General features: G+C 40.5%; 1 protein-coding gene across 1 annotated transcript in view; it reads left to right on the top strand.

The window, feature by feature from the left end:
- The window catches only part of gdap2 (ganglioside induced differentiation associated protein 2), a 72,912-nt gene that overhangs the window by 23,323 nt on the left and 22,158 nt on the right, over positions 1 to 27,431 (top strand). Inside the window, exons 3-8 of the mRNA XM_072585237.1 lie at positions 4,263 to 4,416; positions 7,421 to 7,509; positions 10,205 to 10,281; positions 18,419 to 18,578; positions 21,600 to 21,750; positions 22,420 to 22,496. Coding sequence (XP_072441338.1) covers positions 4,263 to 4,416; positions 7,421 to 7,509; positions 10,205 to 10,281; positions 18,419 to 18,578; positions 21,600 to 21,750; positions 22,420 to 22,496 — 708 coding nt within the window. The remainder of the gene's footprint in view (positions 1 to 4,262; positions 4,417 to 7,420; positions 7,510 to 10,204; positions 10,282 to 18,418; positions 18,579 to 21,599; positions 21,751 to 22,419; positions 22,497 to 27,431) is intronic.

The following is a 27,431-nucleotide window of genomic DNA, read 5'->3' as shown; positions in this document are numbered from 1 at the left end:
TTGGTTCTCAAGTCCAAGTCAAAGGTCACTCCGTCTTTCCCTAATCTGGCCCAAACAATTATTTTTAACCACTTTGCCCTGCTCCATCTCCAGCTTCAGGGACCTACTTTTGAGGATTGGACTTTACTGACATAGTACTTGTCTAGGAATTTGCATTTGCAGAATTGAATAGGAAATGCTGGTAAGGCAATATTCAGTATGCCTCATAATTAGAATAACAGGAAGTATGCAACCTATGTATAAATTGTAATAATTGTGTTGGTCCACAGTGCAGTGGGTCCTGAATTGAAGCTGCCATATCATTGTGCAGCAGTTGATTTCAGCAACATACATGACAACTTAGAATAATAGTAAAGGTCGACTTCGTTTTAAATAAAGCCCCCATAAAGGAGTGATTGTCAATGCAAAAGTTTCTCTAAATGCAGCAAATCTACCGTACTGAGTCCAGCTAGGGCAAAATAAAGTCAGAGCTCCAGGCAGACATCACATTAAGTTAATTATGGTTTTGGCAGAGGAAGGCAAGCAGAAATAACCAATGAGTTAGACCTTGAAAAACCAATCGTTAATTTAATGTGAATGTAGATAAAGACCTTTTTTTAATATAAAAGAGTAGATTCAAACTTATGAGCAACGATTATTGTGTCATTTATACATGATATTCCGCTGGGTCTGGCATTTGACCTCATCCAATTAGTTTTCTTCGACAGAGAGTTTTGGCATTACTTAGCCAGCTCTCTGTTTCTACTGTTTCTCTTATGCTGCTCCAATAATGCTGAATCACCCGTGGTTATTAAATGCTTGTTTCCTGTAGCTGCTGATTCTGTTCTCCAAAACTCATCCTTTGGACAGTTATATCACCTTTAGCTGCATTAGGTTAGACCAGAGGTGGGGAGCCTTTTCATGTTGGAAGGCCGCGTTGTGAGTTGTAATCTAATAAGGCCACATCCAATAAACTTCAATTATATATTCTTCAAAATTCACATTATTTTGCAAAAATCTAACTACTATGTACTAACTAACTAAAATAACTAAATCATGAGCATAGCAGGTGTCGAAATAGCCCTTATGACTTACCAATTTTTAAATTGTGGCTGTCAGCCTGTGAGGATTATTTCATTGAATTTTCTTTTACTCTCTGGTATTTTAAATACATTCATTTTAAGATTAAAATAAAAATAATAAAGGACCAAAAAAAATTAGTAAAATATAAAAGATTTCTTCTGCAAAATTTGGATTCATTCAAAAGGCCATACACAATGACCTAGAAGGCCATAGGTTCCCCACCCCTGGGTTAGACCCACTCTTCACAACCCTTCCTGCTATTTGCAGTCCAACGCAACTTGCTGTTCCACAGCCATTCCTCAGACTAGCTCTGAAACTACACCGAGCCTGTGGATTTACTCTCCACCCTCCAACACCACCTTGTAAATTAGTTTGTGTGTGTTCCACAGTTTTCTTCCTCCACAAAAGCATTCCTACTATTACTCATCCTATTGTCTTTGCATGGACTGCTTTATTTTAACTTGTCTGTGTTTGTAAGGTTATCTCTAACTCCTGCCTTGAATTCATCACAGCCCACATCTCCACTACCAGCATTCTTTTGTGTTTGTTTGTGGCTGAGTTTTAAAGTAAGCACACAATTCACTTACACCTACATCTGAGAACATACATCAGCATCTGTGTTATCAAAGTTGTTGGTCAGTTTGCCAAACTGGTTGATTTTCTTGCAAATGTTTGCTCTCCCTTCTGAGTGACATCTTCAGTGCTGTGTAGCCTCCAGATAAAACACTGGTGTTGTGGTCTGTCCTGCATTTATACGGTTCTGTCTGTTGTGGTGGGTGCCTCTACTTCTGGTTTTGTACTGCGGTGGTCTGTTGGTGGGGTCGATTTCAATATGTTTGTTTATGGAACTAGTGGATGAATACCAGGCCTTCTGGAATTCCTGAGCTTGTCCTTGTTTAGCCAGTCTAAGTATCGTAACATTGTCCCAGTTGAATTATTGTCTTTCTTTGTCAGTGTGTATTGATATGAGGGAGGACTGGTCGCTTTGTTACACGCTGATATGTGTGTATTCTGGTGGTGAGTTTCCTGCCCATTTGTCCGATGTAATGTTTTATGTAGTGGCTGCATGATATTTTATATATCACACTCGTCCTGCATGTTGTGGGTATGGGGTCTTTTGTCCTGGACAGTAGTTGAAGTGTGGCTGTTGGTTTGTACGCTGTCATTATTCCCAGAGGACGGAGGAGTCTTGTTAATTCTGAGATGTTTCTCATGTAGGATAGGGTGGTCAGTGTATTGGGGGTCACAGTGTCGTCTTGGTGGTGTTTGGGATGCCAGGCATCAGCGGATGAAGCTGTTGGGTACCCAATATTGGCAAAGATTCTGTATAGGTGTTCCGCTTCTTTTTTTGTGAAGCTCTAGGATGTTGCAATGTGTTATGGCTCATTTTAAACAGGGTCTTGACACAGCTCTGTTTGTGGATGTTGAGGTGGTCATTGTTGTAACTGAGGATCTGGTCTATGCATCTCGCCTTACTGTACACTGTGGTAAGGATTTCACTGCTGTTCATTTGTTCAACCAGTACATCTAAGAATGGGAGTTGGTGGTTGTTCTCTTCCCTGGTGAACTTGACCCCAGTGAATATGCTATTCTTGAGGTGATGTCTACTTTCCAACTTGAACCGTTTAATGATAACCAAGGTATCATCCACATATCTAGTCCATAGGAGAAAGTGAGGACTGCAGATGCTGGAGATCAGAATCGAACAGTGGTGCTGCTAGACTGGCTGTGCTTTTCCAGCACCACACTCTTCGTATCTGATCCATTGTTTGGGCTGGATCTGGGAGAGAACTGTACTTTCTAGTCTTTGTATTCCTGCTTCAGCGGTGAGCTCATGGGTGTCCCTTTGATTTTTTTTGTATACCTGGTCATTAAAGACTAAATGTGTGGTCAGGCATAGGTCCAGTAGTTTCAGAATATTATCTTTGCTGATAGTTTTGTTGTCGGTTAGTGTAGTTGGTTTGATTAGAAGTGCGGCCAGTGTTTCCTTTGTTAATATTATATTGTTGGAGGTGAACAGTGCTGTAACATCAAATGAGACCATCATTTCATTTTTGATTTTTGAATCTGTGTTGTTGAGGAATTCCTTTGCTGAGTGGATGGTGTGAAGAGATGTTTCAGTCTGTGGTGTAGCTCCTTAGTCTGTGTGTCGGTGTGTCTAGCAAACTTGATATAGACTATAGGTCTGATGGGGGTGCAGGAGTGTCTGGTTTGTGCATTGTGGGGAATTGGTTTAAAAAAAAAACTGGGTGTGTGAGAGCCTTCAGATTTCAGTTTCTGTCCGTCCATCTTTGTTATCTTTCCTGCTTTTTCTAGTTTCTTTTCAGTATAGGTGATCTTGTTTGTTAATAGTGACATTGGGTCCGATTCCCTCTGCTGTCACTATGTGCTTTTGCAATGTATTCTGATTTATTCATTACTACTGAAAAGTGACCTTTGTGAGTTTTTCACAATGATCATATCCTTTCATAATCCTTCGAAGGGTTTCCTTTGAGGTGTTGTGTGTGTGTGTGTGTAAGACTGGTTTCTTCTACTTAGTGCGGGAACTGTGGTCTGTCAGATGGTCTGTTGTGTTTCCTCTGTGAGTTCATTGGATTTTAGTGTAACCTCTAATGCCAGGAAGTCTGTTTTGTTGGCATCCCTGTATTAGGAGTTAAGTCCTCATGTGAAGACAGTTTTCCTGTCTGTCTGATAAGCTTTTTACCCATTTGTCTGTTTTGTTGTTGTCCTTGCTGTGGAGCAGTTTCATCAGTTTCTTTTGAAGTGCTGGACTTTTCATAGTACAGATCCTGGTGCTGATGGTCCGTTTGAGCATCGTGGTTTGCTGCATCGTAATTTATTTTTGAATTCAAATTTCTCTTTCATACCTCTGGGGGGCAGTGGTGGGCATCCATAGTCATGACTGAGCATCCTGTGGCCATTATGTTTGGCTTTTTCTCTTGTGGATTGTTGAGAGGAAGTTTGTATTTTATCTAGATGTCACCAAGGAGGAAGATGAAACATTTGCAGAAAATCAACCAGCTTGGCAAGCCAACCACAACCCAAGCTACAGATCTTCACTAAAACCTTAATCTATATTATCTAATGGATATGGGGTTATTGGAAGCCCAGTTTGCTTGACACCCTCTGACAATGTTATGTATCATTAGTAATAGCTGTTGTGTTTCTGGAATCTGAAATGCAGAACAACTTATTTTAAGGTTGCCGCACAGGAGAGGCGAAGATGACCAAAGGCTTTAACTTGGCTGCAAGGTTTATTATCCATACAGTGGGACCACGATACAATGCGAAGTACAGAACAGCTGCTGAGAGCTCTTTATATAGCTGCTACAGGAGTGTACTTCTATTAGCCAGGTAAATCAACTTGAATATTATTGGGTTTCATAGCTACAGAGAAGAGAAGAAGAAAAATTAGTGTCTCAGCTGTCAATTCTCTTTATTAGTAGGCAGTATGTGAGCATAGGTTGATTTATCATGTGTTTCAGGAAACCTACCAAGATAGTGTCATACAGCATGGAAACACTGTTCAGTCCAATTAGTCCACGCCGATTATGTTTCTGAATTGCACTAGACCCACCTGTATGCTTTTGGCCCATATCCCTCCAAACCTTTTGTATTCATGTACTTATCCAAATGTCTTTTAAACGTTGTAACTATACCTGCATACGCCACTTTCTCTGGCGATTCGTTCCACATGCCAACCACTTCGTATTTTTCTTTTCAATTGACCCTCATGTCCTTTTTAAATCTTTCTCTTCTCACCTTAAAAACATTCCCCTAGATTTGAACTTTCCCCATCTCAATGAAAAGCTCTTTGCTATTTACCTTATCCATGTGCTCATGGTTTTGTAAACCTCTTAAAGGTCACCTCTCAACCTCCAATGAAAAAGTCCCGGCCTATTTTTATAACTCAAATCCTTCATTCCTGGCAATATCCTGGTAAATCTTTTCTGAACCCTCTCCAGTTTAATCATATCTTTCCTATTACTGGACAACCAGAACTGCATACAGTACTCTGGAAGAAGCCTCCCCAATGTCCTGTACAACCTCAACACTATACCCCACCTCCAATACTCGAAGGTCTGGGTAATGAAGGCAAGTATGCTCAACAACGTCGTCTTAATCGCCCTGTCTACCTATGATGCAAATTAAGCCAAAGCCGTAGGTGTCTCTGTTCTACAACACTCCCCAACGCCTTAACCATTAATTGTTTAAGTCCTAACCTTATATTACATTTTGATAAAGCAAACCTTGCAGTTATTCAAATTAAATTCCATCTGTCACTCCTCAGCCCGTTGACCCAATTGATCAAGGTCTCTTTGTAATTTTAGATGACTTCCTTCACTATTGACTATACCACCAATTGTCATCCACAAACTTACTAACCATGCCTCCAATATTCTGATCCAAATCATTTATATAAAATGACAAACAAACGTGGACTTGGTACTGATCCCTATGAAACACTGCTGGTCACTAGTCTCCAGTCGAAGAACAGGTCTCCATCACCACCCTCTTGTCTCCTGTCGTAAAGCCAACTTTGTATCCATTTGGCAAGCTCACCCTGAGTCCTAAATAATCTAATTTTACTAATTCATCTATCTTGTGGAACCTTCCCAGAAGCTTAGCTAAACTCCAAGTAAACAATACCTAGTGCTCTGCCTTCTTCAATCTTTCTGCTTACTTCCTCAAAAAACTCAGTCAAGTTTTTGAGGTGTGGTTTTCCTTCCACAAAACCTAGTCATTCCTTATCCCTCCAAATGCATATAAATCCTATTTTCACAATCACCTCCAACAACTTAGCCATCACCTATATCAGACTTACAGGTCTGTACTTTCTAGACTTCTCCTTACAGCCTTTCTTAAATAAAGACATAATATTAGCTACCCTCCAGTCCTCAGGCGCCTCACCCGTGCTTATATATGAGACACATATTTCTGCTAGGGGCCCTGCAATTTCTTCCCTAACTTCCACAATGTCCTGGGATGCATTTGATCAGGTCCCAGCAATTTATCCACCTTCTTTTCCAAGACCTCCAGTATTTTGTCTTCTGTGAAGTGAACTGTTTTCAAATCATCAATATTTGTTTCCCTGAGTTCTCTAGCCTCCATATCTTTCTCCACAATAAAAGCCGGCGCGGAATATTTATTTAATATTTCTTCTACCTGAGGTTCAGCACAAAGAAGACTTCATTGATCTTTAAGGGACCCTGCTCTCTCTCTCTCTGATTGCTCTTTTGCTCTTAATATAATTGTAGAATCTGTTTGAATTAGCCTTGGCAGATAAGGTTAAGGATATCTTATACCCCTCCTTGCTTTCATGATTTCCATCTTAAGAATGCCCCGACATTCTTTATACTATTTCTTAATTTCACTTGAGGCTTCAATCTGATGTAAACAGAAAAATAAATGCAGTATGATGCCTGAAGCAGTGTTTTGGACTTTAATTATTATGCTGTTGATTTCACAGGTATTTTCTCTCAATTCCAGAATTAAGTTGCTGCAATTAGTTCCATGTGGTGATGTTGGTTGATGCAGTACTTAATTGTTTTCATTTAATCTGTTTTTTAAAATCTAACCCTGGGAAGGACAAAATGACAATTTAATGAGTGTTGAGCTGGAACACTTCATGTGCAGCGAATTACTATTAAAACCATTATTTGACAACAATAGAATATCCTTTATTGTCACGTGTGCTCAAGGATAGAAGTACAATGAAGATTTACAATGTTGTTTCCTATGACACCATTTTAGGTACAAGTACCTAGGTACAAATCTTAGATACAAAAAGAGGAATAAAAAGAAAAGGAGTTGAATTACTTTACAGAAATTAGGCATAGTTAAAACGATGGCCATCACAGTCACACAAATAAATTAAAAATAAATAGTACATTGCAGTAGCTGAGCACAGGGGCTTCCACATGTGAACTGACCACTCATGTCAAACCCCGGTCCAACAACTGCCAGCACCCTCCCCCCCCCCCCCGCTCTGTTTTAATCCACTCTGCACCGGCTCTCAGCTGTTGATTCCCTTTTGAGTAAGTCAAAGTCATTAGTTGAAAAGATAACTAGATAGAAATGTATTGGAAAGTGCATGACTAAACAAAAATGTGCTTCAGGGTGGTTCATTATTCTAAAAGCTAACTGGGTTTACAGTGTAACAGTGTTGTCCTTTTTTAAAAGAAAATCATACCCGCAATGATTGTATTGTGAATCTTTTAGCTAGAGCAGTGTATTTCTTTGTGATTGTTTTTGTTTGTGTACATTCAGAGTAAAATTGATCATGCATGTCCTGCAACCAATGAAGGGAAACAAATGAGCTGTTCTGATTTTTATTTTTTCTTCTGATCTGTTGCAGGGAGCATTCAATGTCCTCAATTGGATTATGTGTCATTAATACACCAAAAAGAGGCTACCCTTTGGAGGATGCTACCAATATTGCTTTGAGTATGTTATTTGTTGTATGTGATTCTGTTGCTGATATTCCACAAAATTGAGAGAAAACGTTAAAATTTTCTCCAGTTTTTCGAAGTGATACCTGCTTTCTGCCATGTGAAATGCATGCAAGAACGTTTTACTTACACTATGCTCAAGACGTTTACTAGTTTTATTAGTTTTCAAATTACAAACCTTTAGTTTGATTGCAGTGAATCAAAATAAGGGTACCTAAGGATTGCTCCTGCTGTGATGTGTTTTGTTGATCTGGTAGCTGTGATCTGCTTTTATTGATTTTTAAAATATTTATTTTATGGTTTTCTTAAAGATTAATTAACTTTTGTACTTAGATGTCTACTTGTAATATTAGAGTAGGTCATTCTTAAAAAGTCTCCTTCCTACTCAATATTCTCATCTTTTTTTTAATCATTAAAACTACAGAACTGTGGGATTCATCAGAAAAAAAAATTAGAAAAAAAACCCTAAAATTTCTTAGATTGATACATGATTTTCCATTATCACTTCTTTCTAAAGACATTGGAAGAAGCCTTAGGAGAACTTATACGCAAGAGACTTATTTGGATAATTCTAAGGATGAACGTCTTTTTTAATGTGCTGAGCTGACTGAAGCGAGATTTGTTTTCCTTAAATTTAAAGGAAGACAAAAAAATGTTTAGAATGTTGAGTTTTGATCAAGAAAGTAGGTAGAAACTTTCCTTTGGTAAGTAGATCGGGAGCTCAAGACTGTAGGTTTAATACAATTGCAAGAGAACTTGAGGGAAAAATGTTTGTCACAAAAGAAGGAATACATTACCTGAACCTGAAAAGGCAAACTCTGTCAGAACTTTCAGAAGCCAATTGGGCAGCTATCCTATAAGACTGCTAATTTGCAAGGTTGAAGGAAGCAAGGCCGGCATATAGGAATTTGTAAACTTCATCCAAGAACCAGTACAGATACCACAAGCTGAACGGTTTTCTCTTGTTCAATACTTTTGAAATATCAGCTATAAAATTAATCGTCACTTTTAGTTTTAAAAGTCTACGTTTATTTAACTAGTAATGATATGGGAAGGTTCTAAACCTGGTCACTTAGTCATACAGTATGAGGGAGCTAATTGAATAGACATGCTTAAAATTGTGAGAATGCGGAAGATATTTGTATTATCGATATACTTTGTTTCATGTTATTGATGTTAGTTATCCTTGTTCATATTGCACTCAACCTGTTGAGCAAGTTATATGGATATTTAGCACTGCTGTTTTTAGCATTGATCTCAAATTATCCAGTAATTCAAATTCCACAAAAATGGCAAGTGTGAATTTGGTGATTAAAGTAGACAGTATTTCCGTAGAGTCTCAGACTCTTGTTATTAAAATCAACCAAACATTTAACGTATAGTTGTTGAGTTTAAAACGTTCAATGTATTATCATTCAGGGTGAGACCATCACATTACATGATCCAATTGGGAACCCGTGACTTTCCTTATTGAGAGAATATAGCCACAAAATTCCACGTTTTTAAACAAACAAACTACACCTGATTGTAAAGGTTAAGAATGTAAAACAATTGACAAAAATGTAGATCTCAGACTAACCTTCAAGATAAACATGAGTCATCAGGCACACTGTGGTAGAACACCACACAGTTTTCACTTTAAATAGCTGATGTGGTCAAGGTAGATAACACCCCACATTAGTGACACTGTGGGTCACCAAATCTCATCTATCCCATTTATCTCCTTTGTGAAGGCTTCTGATTCTCCACTTCCGAAGATCTAGCCTTGGGACAGTTGCTCACGTGTTGATAATTCAATGTCTTCCCCTAAAAATATGTCCTCCAGGATCCCTGAGACTACTTCTAAGTATCTAATTGTTAGAACAATTTATCTACTGAACGTTTAAGTTCTTGAATTTTGCTCAGCTGCAACTAGCAAAAATTGCTTCATTTATACCATTCAGTTGCACCGAAGTCTATGGCTTCCAGCGACTTAACCTGCCCTACTGTTGGGAGTGTGTTAATTGTATCACTTGTAACCTGGAATATTCAGTGTCAGGCTGTAACTCGCTCTCTCTCCCAGTATAAGCCCAGGTAATTTGAACCTAGAGACCATTTGGTAAGCTTCACCCATGTCCATTACAACATAGTCTGTTCTGGACTGTTATCCAACTAACCTTTTTGATTTAGTATCCTTTATTTAAAATTTATTCTTTAATTTAATAAAGTAATAGGTTTTATAACAATGCAGAGTTCAATGAATGTTTTTAATATTTTCTTCCATCTGCCAAAAAAAAACTCTGGGCTGCAATTCTTGACAATCAATGTAGATAGTACCACTCTGGCTAATTAGAACAAGGCCACATGCTACTATAGGGTTCCACGTTTCTATCCATTAACCCATTAATGCAACAGGGTCCTAACCTGTTAATTGTATTAGACTACAAGGTACTTGCATTTATCCCACTTTCTACACTTAACCTCTACATTTAGGAACTGAAGTTTATGCTAAAACACACGAACTGTGAACTGAATATTCACAACTATATATTTGCCGATGTTGGCACAATGTGATACACACATTGCGATGATGCCAGAACAGCATCAAAATTTAAGGAGAAACCAAAATAATAATTTTTTTTCCTCCACAGGAAGGTGTCCACTAATAGTTCATAACATGTATAATTTTTCTTCTATGTTTTGATTCTTAGGAACAGTTAGACGATTTTTGGAGAAACACGGAGACACTATTGAGACTGTTGTTTTTGCAGTTACAGATTTAGAAGAGGTAAATGATCCGTTATTGAGGTCTTTAACTGTGAAGCTAAATGACTAGAATATCCTTAGTCATTTCTTTGGCTGCACTTTTCTCTGTTCATTTGAAATGAGAGCTGTTATTTACTCATGTTTATCTATGCAGAAGAAAAAGCCTTAGTGAGCAACTGTCATTGCTGTCAAAAACAGCAAATAAACATAAGAGCTAGGAGCAGGAGTAGACCATCTGGCCCTTCAAGCCTGCTCCACCATTCAGTAAGATCGTGGTGATCTCTTCATGGCCTTAGCTCCACTTACCATCCTCTCACCATAACCCTTAATTCTTTTACTGATCAAAACATTTTCTACCTTAACTTGAAAAACGTTTACTGAGAAAGCCTGAACCACTTCAGTGGGCAGGGAATTCCATAGTTTCACAACCCTCTGGGTAAAGAAGTTCCTTCTCAATTCAGTCCTAAATCTGCTCCCACTAATTTTGAGGCTATGCTTTCTTGTCTAGTTACATCTGCCAGTGGTAATATCCTCTCTACTTTTATCCTATCTATTCCCTTCATTATTGTATTTGTTTCTACAAGATCCCCCCGCTGTCATGGGGGCTGAGAGTTAAATGAGAAGGGCTTGGGGCTGGGGGGGGGAAGTTTGTTGGGAATGCGATAGGTAGATGAATGTGGGGATGAAATTGATAGGTCGGAGAGGAAGATGAACTGGATAGGTAGGAAGGAAGATAGACAGGTAGGACAGTTCAAGAGAGCAGTGCTGAGTTGGAAGGTTGGATCTATGTAAATTGTGAATAATTGCAGTCTCAACACTGATCCCTGAGGCTTACTGTTAGTCACTGCCAACCAGAATAGCACTCATTTATTCCCATTCTTTGTTTCCTGTTAGTTAACCAATGTCTATCCATGCTAATACATTGCCCATAACACCTTGATCTTTATCTTATGCAGCAGCCTTTCTATGGCACCTTGTCGAGTGCCTTTTGGAAATCTAGATGCACCACATCTACTGAGTTCCCGTTATCCATCATGTTTGTAATGTCTTTATAGAATTCCAAAAGGCTAGTTAAGCATGACTCGCTTTTTCTGAATTCACGTTGCGTCTGCCCGATGGGACAGTTTCTATCTAGATGCCTTGCTATTTATTCCTTGATAATAGACTCAAGCATTTTCCCCACTACGGAAGTTAAGCTAACTGGTTTCCTCCCTTTTTAAATAGTGGCGTCATATTTGCTGTTTTCCAGTCTACTGAAACTGCCGCAGGGTTCATTGAATTTTGGAAGATTGTCACAAGTGTATTTGCTATTTCTCCTGCCATCTATTTTAGCACCCTGGGATGTATTCCATCCATAGACAGATATGTTGGTGACAGCAGAGGCAGTGTTAGCCTACTACTCTTGACAGTACTTCCTGCAGTGAATTGAGGTCACTTAAGGTTGTTTATAGCAGCCTTGTGCAGGTAATGCAATTGTTTCATTTAAATTGATTTTTATGGACTGTCCTTCTCACTAGTGGAGGTAATACATAGAACATAGAACAATACAGCACAGTACAGGCCCTTTGGCCCTCGATGTTGCACCGATCCAAGCCCACCTAACCTACACTAGCCCACTATCCTCCATATGCCTATCCAATGCCCATTTAAATGCCGATAAAGAGGGAGAGTCCACCACTGCTACTGGCAGGGCATTCCATGAACTCGCGACTCGCTGAGTAAAGAATCTACCCCTAACATCTGTCCTATACCTACCACCCCTTAATTTAAAGCTATGCCCCCTCGTAATAGCTGACTCCATATGTGGAAAAAGGTTCTCATGGTCAACCCTATCTAAACCCCTAATCATCTTGTACACCTCTATCAAGTCACCCCTAAACCTTCTTTTCTCCAATGAAAACAACCCCAAGTGCCTCAGCTTTTCCTCATACGATCTTCCTCCCATACCAGGCAACATCCTGGAAAACCTCCTATGCACCTGTTCCAGTGCCTCCACATCCTTCCTATAGTATGGCGACCAAAACTGCACGCAATACTCCAGATGCGGCCACACCAGAGTCTTATACAACTGCAACATGATCTCAGGACTCCGGAACTCAATTCCTCTACCAATAAAAGCCAGTACGCCTTATGCCTTCTTCACCGCACTATTTACCTGGGTGGCAACTTTCAGAGATCTGTGTACATGGACACCAAGATCCCTCTGCTCATCCACACTACCAAGTATCCGACCATTAGCCCAGTATCCCATCTTTTTGTTACTCATACCAAAGTGAATCACCTCGCACTTACCCACATTGAACTCCATTTGCCACCTTTCTGCCCAGCTCTGCAGCTTATCTATATCCCGCTGTAACCTGACACATCCTTCCTCACTGTCAACAACTCCACCGACTTTCGTATCATCCGCAAACTTGCTCACCCAACCTTCTAGCCCCTCCTCCAGGTCATTTATAAAAATGACAAACAGCAATGGTCCCAAAACAGATCCTTGTGGAACACCGCTAGTAACTGCACTCCAAGATGAACCTTTAGCATCAACTACTACCCTCTGTCTTCTTCCAGCCAGCCGATTCCTAATCCAAACCTCCAACTCACCCTCAATGCCATACCTCCATATTTTTTGCAGTAGCCTACCATGGGGAACCTTATCAAACGCCTTACTAAAATCCATATACACCACCGCTTTACCCTCGTCCACCTCCTTAGTCACCTTCTCAAAGAATTCAATAAGGTTTGTGAGGCACGATCTGCCCTTCACAAAACCATGCTGACTACCTTTGATCACATTATTCCTATCCAGATGTTCATAAATCCTATCCCTTACAATTCTCTCTAAGACTTTGCCCACAACAGAAGTGAGGCTCATCGGCCTATAGTTACTAGGGTTATCCCTACTCCCCTTCTTGAACAAGGGAACCACATTTGCTATCCTCTGAACAAGGGAACCACATTTGCTATCCCCAACACAACGACTTAAACAAATTGGGAATTTTAAACAAATGTAATGTGTATTCAGTTTCTACAGCATGAGCCGTGCTATCATTGTCTTGCTGTCACATCTTTGTTAATATCACCTATTTCAGATGAGATTAAATATGAAAATACACATCATTGAAGGAGGACACTTACGGTTATAGTTGGAGTTAAAGTTCTCCAGCAAAACAAAAAATAACTCTACTCAAAAATTAGTTTCTAAACTTTTTTGTTAAAGGGAAAATCCATTATTTAGTGGCTAGGCACTCAATTGGGATGACTAAAAATTAAAATATTCTACTGAGTCATAGCTGCCCACATTAAAATGTCAAGAATTGGGCAATTCCCATCCAGAAACTGCAAAATAAGTAGGTGAGGTCATGGCACAGTGGTAATGTCACTGGTCTAGTCATCCCGGACCACAGGCATGGCTTCAAATCCAATCATGTGAGGTGGTGAAATTTTAATAACGGTGACCATGGTTCACTGTTGTCCTTCAGAGAAGGAAATCTGCCATCTTAACCTGATTTGGCCTACATGTGACTCTCTACCCATAGCATTGTAGTTGACTTTGAACTATCCTCTAAGAAGGTCAAATAAGCCACTGCATTATATAAAAACTGCTACAAAGCCTAAAGAAGGAATAAAACTGGATGGGCTTTCTGGTACCTACTTAGATACTGGAAACCTTTCAGGTGACATCCTGGACATTGCCCTTAGCATCCTGATATGTTTTGTTCCATAGAACCACTAGAGTTGCACAGTGGAATACTGTCCGTGACAGAATTATCTGGAATGACAGCAATTGAATGTGAACCTCATGAAGTCTCCGGGCATCAGTTTGTATGTGCTGAATGCTACCTACCACCCTGATGAATCTGTATTCTTCCATGGTATACATCACTTAATGGAATTACTGAGGGTGGCAAGGCCATAAAATATACTCTGGATGAGCAAACTAAATATCCATCCCCAAGAGTGGCTTGGTATCATCACTGCTGACCAGACTGGCTGAAGGATGTAGCTTCTGGACTGGGTCTGACAGTAGGTGATGAGGGAACCAACGAGAGGGAAAAATCTACTTGACTTCATCCCCACCAAACTTCCTATCACAGATGCATCTGTCATAACAATGATGAGTAGAGTGACCACCAGACAGTCCATGTCGACATAAGATTCATCTTCCAATTGAAGATATTCTACATTGTGTTGCCCTACCACCATGGTAAATAAGACTAACTTTGAGCAAAACTATTAAATCAAAATTGGGTATTCATGAGACTCAGTAGGCCATCAGCAGCAGCTGAATGATATTCAACCAAATCTGTAACCCAGGCTGATACATCCTACACTCGAGCATTACCATTGAGCCAGAAGGTCCACCGTGATTCAGCGAAGCTTGCAAGAGGGCCTGGCAGGAGCAGGACGATGCATACTTAAAACTGAAGTGGCAACACTGGGAAGCCATGACATATCAAACTTGCATGTTAAACAGCTGAAGCAGCATGCAGTACTCAGAGCTAAATGATTCTATAACCAACAGTTCACATCTAAGTTCTGCATTCCTGCCACATCCAGCCATGAATAGCGGTGGAAATTAAACAACTAACAGGATGTGGAAACTCCACAAATATCATAATCCTCAATGCTGGAGGAGTCCAGCACATCCGTGAGAGAGATGAAGCTGAAGTATTTGCAAAACTACCAAATGATGGTCCACTTCTGCCTGCTCCTGAGCCCAACAGCATCATGGTTGCCAGTTATCAACCAATTCAATTCAATCCAAGAAACAGATGAAGGCCATGGATCCTGACAACACTCCAGCAATTGTATTGAAGACTTGTGCTGCAGAATAGCTGTTGCCTAGCAAAGCTGGTCTAATAGATTTAAAATAATGGCATCCACCCAATAATGTGTAAAATTACCCAGAAATGTACTGTGTGCAATAAAGCAAAGTAGTAATTTGACAAATCTAACCAAGCCAATCAGTCTACTTTCAGTAATCTGTAAAGTAACAAAATTACAATAAGGATAGTCTTTATTGTCATATACACTGAGTATAGTCAAAGCTTATGTCACCAATTACAACACTGACTTGGATACAAATGTACCTAGGCACAGCTTCTTGAGTAACAAGATCTTAGACAATAGAGAAATAAAATGTCCAGTATTACAGAAATAAAACTTCAGTACAACAGACCATTCTGGCACCTGGTTTCCAGTCCACACCGAGCCCTGGCTCCAGACTGCGCGATTGACGCGCCATGCCATGCCAGGAGACCTCTGCAGGAGGCTGGGAGGTCACCACGCCAGCAGGCTGGGAATCCTAAAAAGCCATGAGAGATGAAAAAAAGAAAAGCACTAAGAGGAAGGAATAGAGAAGAATGGATGCCAAAGAAAAAGGGTCATTGACCGTGATAACAAGTGTCACTACCAAGGAATAATCTGCTCATTAATCCTCACTTGGGTTTTCACCTGTGCCACTCAGCTTCTGACCTCATCACACCCTTGGTTCAATCATGATTAAAGGAGTGTGATAGGAGTGACTGTTCTTGACATCAAGACAGCATTTGATTGAATGTGGCATCAAAGAGTCTAAACAAAATTGGAGTAAATTGGAATCAGGAGAAATCTCTTCAGTTGGAATCTCTGGTGACATGAGACTAGTGTCAATTGTTGTAAAAATCCATCCGGTTCGCTAATTTCCTTTAGGGAGGGAAATCTGTCCTTTCCTGGTCTGGCCTGCAAATGACTCCTAGACCCTCAGCAATGTAATTTACTCTTAATTGCCCTCCTAAATGGCTAAGCAAGGCAGTTCAAGGGCAATTAGGGATGGGCAGTAAATGCTGATCTTATGAGTGCAACACATCCCATGAAAGAAATAGAAACATAACAATTATTAGGGATCAGGAGAAGTTATATTGTGACATTTGTTCAGACTACCTTTATTATTGGTGTGGACTTGATTGAGATTTAATCATTGATCCATGGTCTGTCATCATTTTGTGTAGACTGCGTGTTTTCTTTCCTCAGTGCTGACAGTCTTTGCTTTCAGAGACAAGTATTCACAAGTAAAGGTAGGCAAGGGGAGTGTTCCCTGTGGACTTTGATAATGACTGCAAAATGCAGTATTAGTGAAAATTTCACTGGTGTTGAGTGTGTTATAATCTCAGCAGATGTTATTACTGGACAAGTCAGATTGAGGTGGTTAGCACTGCTGCCTCACAGCACCAGGGACCTGGGTTCAAGTCCAACCTTGGGTGACTGCTGTGTGGAGTTTGTACATTCCTCTTGTGCTTGCGTGCGTTTCCTCTGGGTACTCTGGTTTCCTCTCACAATCCAAAGATGTGCAGGTTCGGTGAATTGGCCATGCTGAATTGCTCAATGTTCAGGCATGTGTAGGTTAGGTGCATTGGTCAGGGTTAAATATAGGATAATAGAGTAGGGGAATGGGTCTGGGTGGGTTACTCTTCGGAGGGTCGGTGAGGATTTGTTGGACCTAATAACCTGTTTGAACACTGTAGGGATTCTATGATCCCAGATTGAAATACAGCTTGGTCGATCATAGTGTTTTCTTAATTTTAAAAACTTAGTCTTTCACTGAAACAAACATTGCAAAACATTCTGTTTTAACAACAAGCAAACTGCATACAATTCTGGATGCCCTGCTACAGGAAGAATGTTATTTCCTTGGAAAGGGTACAATAAAAATTTACAAGGATGTTACCGTTACCAAAAGGTTTGAATTATAAGGAGAGGCTGGGTAGGCTGGAACGTTTTTCACTGGAGCATAGGAAACTGGGGATGATCTTATAGAGGCCTATAAAATTATTAGGGGCATAGATAAGGTGAATTGGCACACTCCCTTTCCCAGGGTAGGGGAGTCCATAACTAGAAGTCATAGGTTTAAGGTGAGAGGGCAAAGATTTAAAAGGGACCTGAGGTGCAACTTTTTCACAGAGGTTAATGGTTATGTGGAATGAGCTGCAAGGGGAAGTGATAGAGGCAGTTACATTGACAGCATTGAAAAGAAATTTGGACAGATACATGGATAGGAAGGTTTAGAGGGATATGGGCCAGATGCAGGCAAATGGGAACGGTTCAGTTCAAGAAACCAGATCAACATGGCTGAGTTGTGACAAATGGCCAGTTTCTGTTCTGTATAATTCTGAGAAATTTATTTTGCAAGAGTAGTAAAATTAAAATAAGCCAATCTATTTGCTTACAACTCAAATTTAGAAACACTTGGTAAAATACAAAATTATTAATCCCAAAACCACTTCTTTACGGAATTCAGACCAGGGAGTATACCCTTCTATTGTATTTAATAGAGCTTAGTTTTACTATCAGTTCCCCACCTTGAGGATCTGATTGTCTCATCCTGGAGCTTTCATGCAATTGAGTTGACACTTTCTGAAGATTCCCATAACATCCTCTAATTTAAGTACTTCTGGGCTGGAAGTTTTAAATGAAACTCCTCACATGGAGGTAATTTTTTTAACTGTCCTAAACTACTAATGTTTCCCGAGCCGCTGTTTTGCGTATCCAACTTTAGCCAAGATTTCAGAACGAACCTAAAATTTAAGTTATGATGTATAGCATAAACTAAAATGAAACAGCTTTTTGTCTCTAGCTATAGGCATTTATCCTAAAAAGAAAGTCAATCCCTGACCTTATGAACTAAAATCCTAGTGCACAACTGTTTGCTCTGTTTGCTTGTTTTAAAAAAAACTCTCAATGTAAAAAATGCTCCCATTGGTCTGCCCTAACTTGCTCACTTACTGTTTTTAAAAAGAAAATCACCATGTCTACAGAAGTACTGAAGTTCATCATTAAACCTCTTCAGAGACATGGGAAACTCGTGCCACTTGCTCAAAATTCAAAAATACAAAATAAATTGTATTAAAATATATAAATTTCACACCTGACATTACAAAAGCTCAGACATAAGGGATTAGTATGCTGCCAGACCACCATGTAGGGAAGCATTTTAAAGAATATTCAAGCTACGTTGGGATCCGAAGCTATGGGACTACTTTGATAGGTCATAGCCATTCTAGACCATTCTTATGTAATGTTTTCCATAGTATTCCAATAATAGATGCTCTTAAAGCTTACACAAGATCTGCTGAGGGCAGGTGGAGGTGGAATCTACAACTAACAATTGGTATGGCTTCCCACAGGCAACATATTTAAAGTTGATGCCTCTTTATTTTCCACGGTCTTTGGAGGAAGAGAGGAGATCTCTACCGTTCCTCCCTGCCGATGTAGGAAATGCTGAAGGAGAGCCGGTCATTGCAGAGCGACAGATCCGTATATTGGACAAACCAGGCATTCCTCCTTGTGAGTATTATCATATGAATAGTTTTCAGGGGTTATAGAGTCATAAGGATGTACAGCGCAGAAACAGACCCTTCGGTCCGACTCGTCCATGCTGACCAGTTATCCCAACCCAATCTAGTCCCATCTGCCAGCACCCAGCCCATATTCCTCCAAAACCTTCCTATACCCATCCAGATGCCTTTTAAATGTTGCAATTGTACTAGCCTCCACCACTTCCTCTGGCAGCTCATTCCATATACATACTACCCGCTGTGTGAAAATGTTGCCCCATGGGTCTCTTTTCTTTCTTTCCCCTCTCATCCTAAACTTATACCCTCCTAGTTCTGGACTCCCCCACCCCAGGGAAAAGACTTTGTCTATTTACCTAATCCATGCCCCTCATGATTTTATAAACCTCTATAAGATCACCCCTCAGCCTCCGACGCTCCAGGGAAAACAGCCCCAGCCTTCAACCTCTCCCTATCGCTCAAATCCACCAACCCTGGCAACATCCTTGTAAATCTTTTCTGAACCCTTTCAAGTTTCACAACATTCTTCTGATAGGAAGGAGACCAGAATTGCACGCAATATTCCAAAAGTGGCCTAATCAATGTCCTGTATAGCTGCAACATGACCTCCCAACTCCTGTACTCAATACTCTGACCAATAAAGGAAGCATACCAAACACCTTCTTCACTATCCTATCTACCTGCGACTCTACTTCCATGGAGCTATGAACCTGCACTCCAAGGTCTCTTTGTTTATATAAATGACAAAAAGTAGTGGATCCAGCACTGATCCTTGTGGCAGTCTCCTTTTGAAGAAACCATTTCCAAGCATTGTGATGCCCTTGTTAACACACTGATCCTTAAACTACATATTTCAGCTGGATGATCAGAAACATAATTGCTCCATTTGGTTTGTTTGAAAGATATTTTATACATGTAAACTTTACTTTGTGTTTTAAAGGGTTTTTTCTCATTAGGTTAGGCTGTGCTCTGCTCAGTAGAGTAATATTTTATTTGTGGTTATTAGCTGGAAACGTGATTTTATAAGATGATGAAACTTCAGTGTTTAGAACTCCTCTTTGCTGAATAACTTGAGTCTCGGCTTCAAATTTTGTATTGGTTGTAGAATGCTAGCTTTATTCATTTACTACTTGTCACTTCTGATTTGGGCGGCACAGTGGCACAGTGATTAGCACTGCTGCCTCACATTCTCCCTGTGTCTGCGTGGGTTTCCTCCGGGTGCTCCGGTTTCCTCCCACAGTCCAAAAATGTGCAGGTTAGGTGAATTGGCCATGCTAAACTGCCTGTAGTGTTGGTTGAAGGGGTAAATGTAGGAATGGGTCTGGGTGGGTTGCGCTTTGGCAGGTCGGTGTGGACTTGTTGGGCCGAAGGGCCTGTTTCTAGACTGTAAGTAATCTAATCTAATCAATAATTCAAGAGAAATTTAATCAGCTAAAACTCAGTGATTGTTAGCTTCTAATCAAGATTCGCAAACTGTGTAGATTTTACTGATGTTTGGAATTCAAACCTTAAACCTGTAGATAATTACGTCTGGTTTGACTGACCTCTTGAAGAGTAATAGGAGTAAGCGAAATTCAGGGTTTCTCTTCTCTGGTGAAAGATTGAGAAATGTTGATTAAACCCAAGTATCCTTAATGAGTCACTGAAAGGTAATGTAGAGACAGCAAGTCATTAGGCGAGCATGTGATATATTGGCATTTATTAAAAGAAAATGTTAGTACAGGAGTGAATCTGATGAACTGTGTATCATTTTGGTCTGCTTAACAAAGGAAGTGCTTGCTCTCGCTGGAATGCAACAGAAGTTCACCAGGCTTAATTGCGTGGGTAGTAGAATTCTCCTCTGAGAGCTGATTAAAAAGACTGGGCCTTTATTCTCCAGTGTTTAGAAAAATAAGCGGGAACCACATTGAGATTTAAAAATTCTTACTGGATCCATCAAAGTAGATCTAAGTAAAATTCTCTGGTCTTGACAAAGTAGATGCAGGAAGCATGTTTCCCTTGGCTGCTGTATCGAGAATCATGGTCACTGTCTCAAGCTAATAGGTAAGCTGTTTAGGACTGAAGTGAGGAGGAAATTGTTCATTGAGGATACTGAATCTTTGGAATCCTGTCTGCCGGAGGTCAGTGGAAGCTCAAGTGAGAGACTCCTCTCTTTTCCTCCCTCTCCTCTCTCAAGGTCCCATCCTTTACTCTTGCCCCGCAAGATCTGCATGCACGTGTTTGCAAATGCAACCATTTGTCAGACAGGAGAAGACGATGTGAATTGGCAATGGTATTGCCCATGGAGAAAGCATTGAGGAAAACTATAGGCTTCTCAAGTTCCTCGGGTTTTTTTTTAAAAAGGACACTAGTTTTGATGTGCAAGGAATGGACCTCTATGCATACATGTTGATTTGTAGTCTGCATAAATGTACCATGATACAAGCTCTTCTAATTATTGTTAATTAGTTGTTGTTCCAGCTGTTAACAACACAAGATTGTTCAGCAACCACTACCCATTCACCGAATCACAGCTGACTTTGGATGCTTTGTTTTGCGTTCTGTAAGTGTGTGCTGTTTGAGTACAGTTTGCACTCTATTGTGAGCAGTCATTGTTTGATTCAATCAACCAATCATTGGAACATATAGCTTGCATACCTGGCATCATACTGCCATTGAAATACAAACACACTTTATGCAGTTGTAGTATGCAGAATGTCTTTTTGGACTGATGGCATTATCCTGTTAATAGATAACACCACTGTCACAGCCACTTGTAATAGGTGAAATGGCTTACTTAACGTGTTTAATTTTTTTTCGATACATTGCCTTTCCAGTTTAAAATTCTACATTAGAACTTGTAATTTGTTAGCAAATGCTAAAGAGCTTATCATTTGATGTATTAAAACTTGATGTTGCTGGGTCTGATCATTAGCTTTAGTGAATGTGTAAACCACTTTATTTGAATGCGAGTTGTAAATTTTAAGTGTTGTTTTTGACCTAAGGGATGTCGCTTTATTTATCATTATTTTAGATGAAGATGAATCTGATGAGGAACACCTTGAGCTAGAGTATATTGGAACACATGCATTTGCTAAGATGGAAGGAGATATTGATAAACAGAGGCGGCTGATTCTTCAAGGGCAAATGTCTGAAGCAGCCGTTCAAAAAGCACATCAGCGCAAGTGAGTAGTGACTGTGCATATAATGCATGAAAACGACACGCGTTTCTCTTTATTGCCTTTTAAATGCAGTGAATATTCCATACTCTTCTATCTTGGTCTTGGTTGATATAAGTATCCCCTATATACAACATTGTACTGCTACAAAAATTGCCAAAAGAAACTCTACCTCCTTCAGAATAGATTCTCCAGATTTAAATACATTGCCAAACATTTTGCTGTGCTGTTTTCAGACTTTTGTGCAGGTAAAGTGCTCTAAACAAAATACTTGAGTTATTTTAGCATCACCTTCATGTTTAAGCTTAATTTGTTTTGTTTGTATGAATTCTTCCACTTTTGGGAGAGAAAATAAGCTTATACACAGCCTTTCTCCTTGATAACACCATTAACATTCAAAATGTGAGGAATTGAGAGCATGTGTCTGCACCATCACATTAGTTTCATCATAGGCTTTCCACAGTACATTTGCTTCATTGGAGCTGGTTTTCTTATTACTAACCTGTTGGCAGTGTTAACCTGAGGTGTACTTAGTTGCTGAATTTGCAATTGCACTGCACTCCTTAGAAGTTCCAGGCAGCCATGTTATGAAATTGTGTCTAGTGGCCATATGTCTTCTGTTTATTCCTGTTGTTTGTTAAATATTACTCACAGGATAATAATATTTCCTTTTAGCTATAACCGTTGGTTGTGCAGAGCAAGAGCAGATGACCTGTCAGGTGTTGCTTCGTTGAAAGCATTATATCAAACTGGTAAGTAGGTGCTGTAAGACTTTGACAAAAGATATAATGAGGACAAGATGATTATTCTCCACGGATGTTTAATAATTTTATTAATCTGGAAGGATCAGTGCTATCAAAACACTCCTTTAATGCCTGAATGTTGTTTTTCCAAATATGATTCAGTAAGCTGCAAATAATAGAAGTCAGAACCTCTCCTGAATTTTCTCTTGCTCTCACAATCCCTTATTTTTTCGCCATCTCTCCTTCCACCCACTTCCACGTACTGGCAGTTTTCCTTCCCAGAATGGTGGCTTGCATTTTTTAAAAAAGTGCAGTCTCCTTTTGTTGCTTCCTGCAGTGTTTTCTCTGAGATCAGCTATTTAGCCAATCTCCATACTCTGATGCTATCAGAGTTGAAAGAGTTGTAGAGGATAGGTTTTGGACCTTGCAGGAAACTTTCAGCACACCGTTAGGAATCTGGGTTTCATAGTCTTGCAGATCTGTTTCTTTGCTACTTCATGGTGTGGGTGATTGTTCAGTCAACCTTTTCAGTACAGTGTACTTTTCTTCCAAAGTAGATTTTGTGCTTGTAATACTGGTAATCCAACTACAGGTAAAATATGCTCTGTGTTGAGACTAATTTGAAGTTTGTGATTCAAGCTCTATTTGGTTCCACAGTCCTGGGAATCAAAACTACTTGCCTAAAGGGTCATTCTTCCTGTGGAAGTCTGAATAACAAGTGTGAACTGTTTGGCTGGAACATCTGAGCACAGTTCCCATGCTATCCTAACCTGTTAGTCCAAGTACATTTCTTGGCAGGATATATTAGTCAGCACCCAAAAGCAGATCATCTGTTCAAAGTTTGTGAGAAGATTTGTAGAAAAAAACAGCCAGATAACCAGGTTTGACCTACAGAGAATGAAACCTGAAAGCAACACCATCCCCAGATTCTATGGACTACCTAAAGTGCACAAAACAGACCTCCCAATCAGACCCATCGTATCACTACCAGGGACACCATTACACAAACTGGCTAAAGAACTACAACAGAAACTGAAACACCTGATCAGCAAATCCAGAAACACTATACAGTCAACACAGGAGTTATTGGACATCATCAGAAATATACACATAGGCAAGGAAGAAACCATGGTCTCATTCGATGTAACAGCGCTGTTCACCTCTATCGACAAAACCCTAGTTAGAGAAACAATAGCCAACCTGCTGGACATACAGAACAGACAACAGGACGGTGAACCTATCAACAAAGACGGCATACTCAAACTACTGGACCTGTGCCTCACAACACACTTCACATTCAACAACCAAATATATGAACAAATCAACGACACACCCATGGGCTCACCCATCTCTGGACTGTTAGCAGAAGCGGTAATGCAAAGATTAGAACAAACAGTCGTAACACAAATTCAACCCAAACTCTGGGTCAGATGACACCTTTGTAATCATTAAAAACACAGAAATAGAGAATACACACTGGATCATCAACGCCACACTCACAGGAATCCGATTCACTAGAGAGGAAGAAAAGGACAACCAACTCCCATTCCTCGACGTGATGGTACAGAGAACACTGAACGGAGAATTCACCACAAAGGTATACAGGAAAGTCTCTCACACACAGACCAAGTCCTGAACTACGAAAGCAACCACCCCAACACACACAAAAGAAGTTGCATTGAGACACTGTTCAAAAGGGCCACAACACACTGCAGTACACCAGAACTGCAAAAAGGGGAAGAAGAACACCTATACAACGTATTCGCCAATAACGGATACCCGCGCAATTTCATCAACAGATGCTTAAGGGAAAGACGACTGAATGAGGGCATGCCACAACCCAAAGGACTAGCCACGTTACCATACATCAAGAACATTTCTGAACTGACAGCCAGACTACTACAATCACTAGGACTCATAACAGCACACAAACCAACAGCCACTCTCGGACAACAACTCACCAGGACAAAGGACCTGATACCCAGCATGAGCAAAACCAATGTAGTGTACAAAATCCCATGCAAGGGCTGCACAAAACACTACATAGGACAAACGGGAAGACAGCTAACGATCCGTATCCATGAACACCAACTAGCCATGAAACGACACGACCAGCTATCCTTCATAGCCACACATGCAGATGACAGGCAACATGAATTCGACTGGGACAACACTACTGTTATAGGACAAGCCAAACAGAGACAGCCAGGGAATTCCTAGAGGCATGGCACTCATCCACAGAGTCTATCAACAAACACATCGACCTGGACCCAATATACTGGCCACTGCAGTGGACAGCTGGAACTGACCACTGGAAGCGGCAGAGACAGGCCACTATAAATGCCAGAGGAAAGATTACAGAAATGCTTCACAGGAGGCTCCCAAGCACTCAGGATGTCACCTCAACAGGGGACGAAACGTCTGCAACACAAATTCCCAGCTCGGCGAACAGAACCACAACAGCAGATCATCTGTTCCACACTCTGTTCTTTTAAACTTCTGCTATTCTAGTCTACTTATGATGACTGAAGCCCTCATTTTAACTGTATATTTTACAGACCTCCTATAATTTTATGTTCCTCTTCCTCACTAATTAGCAATCAGAAATATTGTTCTTCATCATCGTACTTCCCTCCCTCCCTTTTTTTTCTTAGTTATCTTTCAGAAATATGTAGCAGCCTGTCCTTTTGATTTTTTTTATTGAACTAGGAATCTGTAAGTGTCACAGTGTGCATGCATGTGACTGCTTGCGAAACATTTACCACACGTCCTGCTTCCATATTACATGCATAGTAAACTGAATATATGCCAGGCTACTTTTCTTTTAACCCTGCCTTTTATTATTTGACACTAATTAAATTTGTGTCTCCAATTAATTTTTTTGACTTTAATTTTATCTCTGGGTTCGCATTCTCCAGCCGCCTTCTCCGTCCATCCACCAAGTTAGGTTAAGCCCTTTCAATAATACTGCAGGTCACCCTGCAAGGACGTTTTTTTTTCTGCCTCATTCTACTCATGTTCTTATCCAAGCCTGAACCCATCTGGCTGTGCAGATATTATTTCCCCAGACCTTTTTTTGTTCATTCATGGGATGGGGGCATTGCTGGCTGGGGCAGTATTTATCGCTAAGTTGTCCTTGCGAAGCTGGTAACCAGATGCCATCTTGAAGTGCTGCAGTCTAAATGCTATAGGTAGACCCAGGAAGTAATTGAGGACTTCCAAGATATTGACCCAATAGCAATGAAGGAACAGCAACTCAGGCTGATGACTAACTTGGAGTAGAACCTGAAGCTGATGGTGTGCCCATGTATCTGCGGCCGTTGTCCTTCGAGGTAAAGTGGTCATGAGTTAGCAGATGCTGTCTAAATCACCTTGGTCAATTTCTGTAGTGCACAAGGGTCCCCAGTGATCCATCCTTAGTTTCACACCTTCCCCCATTGACACACAAGCACCCTCTCCTGTAAAGTTGCCGTATGTTGAAGCTTCACATAGCCAGTAACTAAGCCTCTGCTTTACAAAAGGCCTACTTACACTCCAACCCTTGCTGGACATTACTGTATTTGCACCTTTGCTCTCTCATGCTCCCCCTACCCTCCCGGTGCCACCCTAACTCCATGCATGATACCGGTAAGCATTCCAGCCAAATATTTCAAAGTTTGCTCCCTCTACTTTAGTTGCAGAAAGAAGCAAAACAAATGCGCACACAGGTGACAATCTGTTGTAATCGATGCGCTAGCAGAATAAATCACAGCTGGTTAGTAACAGGGATGGAATCATGTAACAGCGAATGGGAGTTGGCTTTATATAAAATTTAGTTCACCGTTCAGAAATTGCATTACACCCAAATCATGTTCACAAAACACAGTTACAGGAGAACTACCTGCAGTTACTTTCTTGTCACCAATATCTACCCGCACCCTCACTGTTCATGCTCCTCTATTGTTGCAGTGTGAACCATGACTGATCACTGTCCATGTTCCTGCATTGTTGCACTGCATGTGCTCAATGATGTCCTTGACCTTGGCACAGGAAAGGTGCATACCATCTTGATTCATGCTTGTGGCTGAAGAAGCTGATTAATGGCAAATCGCCTAAGACTATTGTTCTTCTCAACCTCTCTCCAGTTCCTAGTATAGCTGAGTCACCTGGCTTAGGCTACCCTTAGCAGGGAAGCCATCATTCTCATTAGTATTCTGAATTTAATACAGGGCAAAGTGGGGACTCTTGCGCTGCCTGTTCCTTTCCTGCCTGGCAGTCACCTATTTCCCCTCTGTTTATACATCCTAAGGAGTGGGATGACTGCATCAGAAACATATTATCTGCGTTGATTTCAGCCTTGCAGATCACCAGAGTAGTGTGGGCAGCACGGTGGCACAGTGGTTAGCACTGCTGCCTCATAGTGCCAGAGACTCTGATTCAATTCCCGTGTCAAGCGACTGACTGTGTGGAGTTTGCACGTTCTCCCCGTGTCTGCATGGGTTTCCTCCGGGTGCTCCGGTTTCCTCCCACAGTCCAAAGATGTGCAGGTTAGGTGAATTGGCCATGCTAAATTGCCAGTAGTGTTAGGTGAAGCGGTAAATGTAGGGGTATGGGTGGGTTGCACTTCGGTGTGGACTTGTTGGGCCGAAGGGCCTGTTTCCACACTAAGTAATCTAATGTAATCTAAACTCCAAAAGTTTCAACTTGATCTCCTCCAACTAACAACCTTTCCTACACTGCAGTAGTCCAGGATGTGCGCAGTTTAAAGCCCTTTCTGAGGAAGACTATTACACCTAAAATGTTGACTTTAATGCTCTATTTCTATAGATTTTGATGAACCAACTGTGATACAACTGCATTTTCTATTAGAGTCAGAGATGTACAGCATGGAAACAGACCTTTCAGTCCAATTCTTCCACGCCGACCAGATATCCCAGCCCAATCTAGTCCCACCTGCCAGCACCC

This window comes from Chiloscyllium punctatum, chromosome 15, assembly GCF_047496795.1.
Source record: "Chiloscyllium punctatum isolate Juve2018m chromosome 15, sChiPun1.3, whole genome shotgun sequence".
NCBI classification, from domain to species: domain Eukaryota; kingdom Metazoa; phylum Chordata; class Chondrichthyes; order Orectolobiformes; family Hemiscylliidae; genus Chiloscyllium; species Chiloscyllium punctatum.
This window is presented reverse-complemented; position numbering and strand designations above follow the sequence as displayed.